Source organism: Dendropsophus ebraccatus, chromosome 5 (genome assembly GCF_027789765.1).
Source record: "Dendropsophus ebraccatus isolate aDenEbr1 chromosome 5, aDenEbr1.pat, whole genome shotgun sequence".
NCBI classification, from domain to species: Eukaryota; Metazoa; Chordata; class Amphibia; order Anura; family Hylidae; genus Dendropsophus; species Dendropsophus ebraccatus.
The window spans coordinates 125167419-125173863 of NC_091458.1; the positions used below are offsets into that span (position 1 = coordinate 125167419).

Below are 6445 nucleotides of genomic sequence, written 5' to 3' on the forward strand. Positions count from 1 at the left end.
AGAATATAAGATTCATGTTTAAGGCTCCGCAGCCCCCATCAACTTCCAGCATCCTTGAAAGTATGTTTGCCTAGTGTACAAATACTACAATACACTGTAGCTGAATACTGAATGCCCCATCTTTTCTTATCGATGTATTGATCATGTTACATTAGATTTTGTGCTTCATCTGGATTCTGCACTTTACAGCTATTATTGGAGTGAATATGGGCACTGAATTTTTCTTCTTGGCTTTTCACTATATAACCTTGTCTCCTTGATATATTTTAAGGGGAATATGCTGGATTTGATGAAAGTCAGCTAACGGCAGAATCCGGTGGTAAAGGAAAAGTGATTGGCTTATTAAAGGAGAAGTATGGCTTTCAGAATGTAGTCATGATTGGAGATGGAGCCACTGATATGGAGGCCTGTCCCCCAGCTGTAAGTATTAAGAAATTGGGGTTTTGTTACTGAATCAAGAAAGACATTGAAGCATTAGAGTTTTTTTTACAGGAGGTCATTGAGATAAATGAAAGGGATGTTTAGGAATAGACGACAATCTTTGTCCTTCCAAGTCATTAGAAAGACACAAAACCAGGAAAAGGCTATGTTCCCACAATGCCTTTTTACGTCATTAACGGTCATAATTAAAGATGAGCGAATTTATAGTAGGAACAAAGACTATCGGCATTCTCCTCATCAGGCTGCAGGCTTTGAAGTCTGCTCTGCTCTGTGCCGCTCCTCCCCTGGTACCAGGAAAAGCTGGATCCAGTCCTGGGAAACTGGGAGAAGTTACCCAGGACTGGATCCAGCTTTTCCCAGCAATGTATGCTTATCCAGACTATTGGCAGAAGGTTACAGGCCTAGATCCTACAGGTGCAGCTCTTTTCTGTCTTGCCAGCTCAAATCCCACAAAATTGTCTAATGTTTAAGGGGGCCCCCTGGCTGAGCTGTACATTCATGTGAACATGGGGATAGCTACGTCAGTGCAAAGACGAACACACACATACAAGGCATATAACAGGAACAAAAAACAATTTGCATGAGTAAAAGAAGGGGGTGGGGGTTACCTTACCCCTCACATTATTACACATGTCATTAGCAGTGAAAAGTTTAATGGGAAACTATCACCAGGTTAGTCGAATTTAACCTGCTGATATGTCCCTATAGCACACGGAACAATGAGGATAAAGCTACGTTTCTTACCTTCACTCGGTGCAGTTTGTAGTTAAAGGGGTATTCCAAGAAAAAATTACTTTTCCCCTATCCACAGAAGATCATGGGGGCTCTGACCTCCAAACCGCCCCGGCGATCTCCATATCACCCCTCGACTTCTGTGTTATGAATAAAGCCGCGGGTGCGGAACGAAACCCGCAACTCTTTTTATTTCTATGGAGGTGCCGGAGAGAGCCGAGTAAATGGCTTACTCGGCTCTCTCCAGCACCTCCATAGCAGTGAATAGAGCCACAGGTCACATGCTATACTTGTGGCTATATTCATAACACAGAAGCCGGAGGCTAATACAGAGATTGCCGGGGGGTTCAGAGGTCTGACCCCCCGTGATCTCTTACTTGTCCCCTATTGTGAATAGAACCACAGATAGGGGACAGCGCTCATCCAAGGGTATGCAAGAAAAAAAGGGGGGAGGAAAGGGACTTACCCGGTGTATGTGGGTATGGGGAGGTGTCCCCCTAATCCCACTACACCAGTATCCAAGAACACAATGTATCACCGATCTCTGTTATATGTAACATCCACAAGGAGGGCGCTCAGCAATACCCGAGAAGGAGAGTCCACACCGGTATATATATGGAAGAGAATAAAATACAAAAAATGCAGCGCTCAGAGATGGGGACTATAAAAGCATAAAAAATGGGACCGTTAACACGGCATAAAGCACTCACTTCACAGTGGGGGAAGGGCCAAAGATAATAAGCCAGACCCCCTCCAGGACGCTTGTAGATATTCAAAGGTCAGTGTATTCCACCCTTGTCACTCCAAAGGTTCCGTTTATTTATGGTAATGGCAACGCGTTTCGGTGGGCTACCACCCACCTTTATCAAGCCAACAGATAACAAATAACAAGTGGTATTTATACAGCACATGTACTTACATCATCAGATGGTATTCAATCACATCCCGCGCCAAACCGGAAATGACGCTACTCCCTAGCGCTCCGGTTTAGCCAGACGTGACGTATCGCAATCCTTCACGCCGGAAGGACCTTGCGTTTCACTTGTGCGTTCCAATCATACCGGAAGTAACTCCGAGTAAGATGGATGCGGTTCACGTGCGTTCCACCAAACAAAATTTCATATGTAAATAATAAACTATTATAAAATTCATATACTAACGATAATTAAAAGCATGTTAATATATACACATACAAAAACATGAATGTAAAGAAAATAACTATGGCTACCTATTATAAAGACCGAATATCATAATCAAACTGCAGGGTACAAAATCTCTATGTGGTATGTGTGTCATAGAAAAAAAGGGTTATTCTCACAAATACACATACTACCCTATAAGCTATTATAATAAAAAAATAATATTTATTTATTTATATTATATAAATTTTTTTATTATAATCGCTTATAGGGTAGTATGTGTATTTGTGAGAATAACCCTTTTTTTCTATGACACACATACCACATAGAGATTTTGTACCCTGCAGTTTGATTATGATATTCGGTCTTTATAATAGGTAGCCATAGTTATTTTCTTTACATTCATGTTTTTGTATGTGTATATATTAACATGCTTTTAATTATTGTTAGTATATGAATTTTATAATAGTTTATTATTTACATATGAAATTTTGTTTGGTGGAACGCACGTGAACCGCATCCATCTTACTCGGAGTTACTTCCGGTATGATTGGAACGCACAAGTGAAACGCAAGGTCCTTCCGGCGTGAAGGATTGCGATACGTCACGTCCGGCTAAACCGGAGCGCTAGGGAGTAGCGTCATTTCCGGTTTGGCGCGGGATGTGATTGAATACTATCTGATGATGTAAGTACATGTGCTATATAAATACCACTTGTTATTTGTTATCTGTTGGCTTGATAAAGGTGGGTGGTAGCCCACCGAAACGCGTTGCCATTACCATAAATAAACGGAACCTTTGGAGTGACAAGGGTGGAATACACTGACCTTTGAATATCTACAAGCGTCCTGGAGGGGGTCTGGCTTATTATCTTTGGCCTTTCCCCCACTGTGAAGTGAGTGCTTTATGCCGTGTTAACGGTCCCATTTTTTATGCTTTTATAGTCCCCATCTCTGAGCGCTGCATTTTTTGTATTTTATTCTCTTCCCTATTGTGAATAGGGAAGAATTTATTTTTTCTTGTAATACCCCTTTAAATCCCTAGGCTAATAAGGTGGTTTGGTTTACTGTAGGCAGGATTACCACCCCCAGAGCACCAATCTGACCCACTCCTGGCCGGCTTGCTTTGCTCATATTCATTAGAAGGGATGGGCTGGCCTGGGGCAGATTGGTGCACTGGAGGTTATAGTCCTGCCCCCAGTGCACCAAACAGGTTGCACAGGGTGCAGGCCTTTCTCTAGTAAAACTACTAATATTGCTTGGCCTTCAAGGAAATGAGCAGTAATAAATCTGCCTATAAAGGGAACTCCTATAATAGAAGTATATTAGGAAAGTGCCATGTATGCAGTTTCCCAGGTGTAACCATTAATTTGCCTTTACATTTACCAGGGTCACTGAGTTTTTCTGTAATTCTTAAACTACAAATTCCTGGAAGCTCCTTGATCCATTACGATCGGTCCCACTATAGCACTACAGCTAGAACTAACAATTTATCAAATGTTTCCATTTTAGGATGGTTTCATTGGATTTGGAGGAAATGTTGTCAGACAACAAGTAAAGGAGAAAGCCAAGTGGTACATTACAGACTTCGAGGAGCTCCTCAGAGAACTGGACAGCGACAGCATCAAAATGAACCACAATGAGATCATTGACTAACGCTGCAAACAAAAACCTCATTTGTTAACTTTTTTTTTTTTTTATTGCATTCATCCCTAAATGAAGGGTTGGTAGATATTTTATTGCACCGAAATGTATCTATGTTTTACATTTCAGAAGAAATAGGAATTATTTAACTTTTAGAATTTTTATAAATTGCTAGTCTCAGGCCTAAAGACTAACCTGTATCTTTTATCAAGCTTCTTTTCTAGATCTATTGTGTTTCTTTTACGATGGTGCAGAATGAAAGGATACATGGCAAACGCTAGTGTTTGTATCGAATGGGTCTATATGGAAATGTTACTATACATTTGTTAGTCCTTAGAATGAGTGTTCCTAGTGATCCTTGTGGATGTAAGGATAGATTTTTTTTAAATTGTCCAATAACTCACATTATATAGAATTTTCTGAAAACATCAGAAATATTGATCTCCTAAACAGTTGCAGATAAGAACTAAAATGTATTCTATACTGAGGTAAGCGAAGGTGAATGCATCTGCTAGTCCTTATAGTTACATGTCTGATCATGCTGTCATGGTATTGCAGCCTTACTAGCTATGGGTATTTGCACACTACGGAATACACATGGAGACTTTAAGCAGATTCAGCCGCACAACCTCCACTTGAAGTTCCACCCGTCCCATCGACTCAATGATATTCACCGACGTATTCCGCCATCCACCCAAAGAATTGACATGTCAATTTTTTGGGCGGACTGCGGATTTCGTTTGAAAATATCAATGTCTATGGGAAGGATGGAACTTCAAGCGGAGTCTGCCATGCGGACTCTGCTTGAAAGTTCCGCACATATTCCGTAGTTTGTACATGCCCTATCAGGCTTGTGCACACTGAGGAATAGGCGAGGAATTGAAGAGGAAAATTTTCTGCTTGAATTTCCTCCCCTATGCAGCTCTGGCAGAATTTAAGCGGAAGTCAAGGCCCATTGACCTCTATAGGATTCTTCTAGCCGAATCCGCCCAAAGAATTGACATGTCAATTCTTTGGGTATGTGCACACTGAGAAAAACACACAGCGGATTCTGACGCTTGCCCCCGCGCACTTCCACTTCACTCTCCACCTGTGCCATAGACTCCATTCTGTGGTCAGGCAGACTCTGCCACCCAGCTGAAGAATAAACTGGTTCATTCTTCAAGCGGAAGGCGGAATCTGCTTGACCATAGAATGGAGTCTATGGCAAAGGCGGAGAAAAGCGTGGATGAGCGTCGGATTCCGCCGCAAGTCCTCTGCGTGTGTGCACATACCCTTTGGGGGAAAAGCTGATTCGCGCCAGAAAATTCTGCCATGTGATCAACAGAGTAGAAATCCCATCAAACACAATAGTGGATTCTGCTTCAAATTCCTCGCCTATTCCTCAGTGTAGATTAACATCTTCCAAAACCTTTAGAAATAACATAGAGCTGAGCTCAACAGTCTTGCTCACTGGAATTCATGAATCAGATATCAGAATAGCTTATGTTAGGGTATGCTAGGGTTCATGCAAGGATTGAAGGAACCTTCCTAGGGTGGGTTCACTGAGTGTTATTGCCATACATTCTGGGCATACATTAGCATTGTGGCGGAAAAAAAAAGATGCCAATGTATCTACTGAGTAACAGTGCAATGGGTCCATACCCTAGCGGACTATGTTCAGGCCACTCCCTGTGCATTCACATTTATGTTTCTGTACTCAATGGTCTACAGCATAGATGGCTACACCAAAATAAACCCGTACACCTGGCAAATGGTCCCCACTAGCTTAATATGTTTGGGCTATTAAAACCAATGGACTCGCTGCTGTGCACCTGTGTATACACCAGCATCTCTTTTTTTTGGTTCCCAGTGTATATCTGGGATGCACACTAACTGAATAATAACTTATAAGAACTTGTATAAACAGTAACATTATAACTGTAGACCCCACCGCATAGTTGTACAATGTACAAAATGAATTTCCCATAAGGGTCAATAAAAAATGAAGAGATCGTTTTTGCTACGATCAGAATATGCCAATGGTTTTTATTCTGATAATATTTTAATGCACTTAAAAAAAAGATTTGGAATAAATATTGAATTGTTTATTTGACCAGAGAAAATCCTTGTCTTTGCTGTTTCTTGAGGTGCGTTCACACCGTTGTACGTATATGTCAGAATTCTGTCAACGCGTGATGCTGATGTATCCGAGCAGGGACACGCACCATAAGACTTTAATGGCGCTAATGTAGTCAGCTAGTAACTGTTCAGTTCATTTTCCAAATGTATACATGTATACCATTAAAGTCCATGTCCATGCTCGGACACGTCAGTGTCGTATTTCTATAGGACGCTATGTACCTGTGAAGGCACAATTGTTGTCTGACCCCAGCCTTACCTTTTTAACAATGTCTTGTTTCTGACTTAAGATACTGTAAGTCTGTGTTGTGATGTTAGATGAATCTATTAGTATTGTTTTACAGCTGTGCTGTTATTCCTACCTATTTC

At 41.2% G+C, this 6445-nt stretch overlaps 1 protein-coding gene across 2 annotated transcripts in view; it reads left to right on the plus strand.

Annotated features, from left to right (window-relative positions):
* Nucleotides 1-6445, plus strand: part of PSPH (phosphoserine phosphatase) — a 23799-nt gene extending 17354 nt beyond the window's left edge. For both annotated transcript variants that reach the window (XM_069971187.1, XM_069971186.1), the window contains exons 5-6: nt 272-420; nt 3824-6445. In XM_069971187.1, coding sequence (XP_069827288.1) covers nt 272-420; nt 3824-3967 — 293 coding nt within the window. In that variant the 3' untranslated portion in view covers nt 3968-6445. The remainder of the gene's footprint in view (nt 1-271; nt 421-3823) is intronic.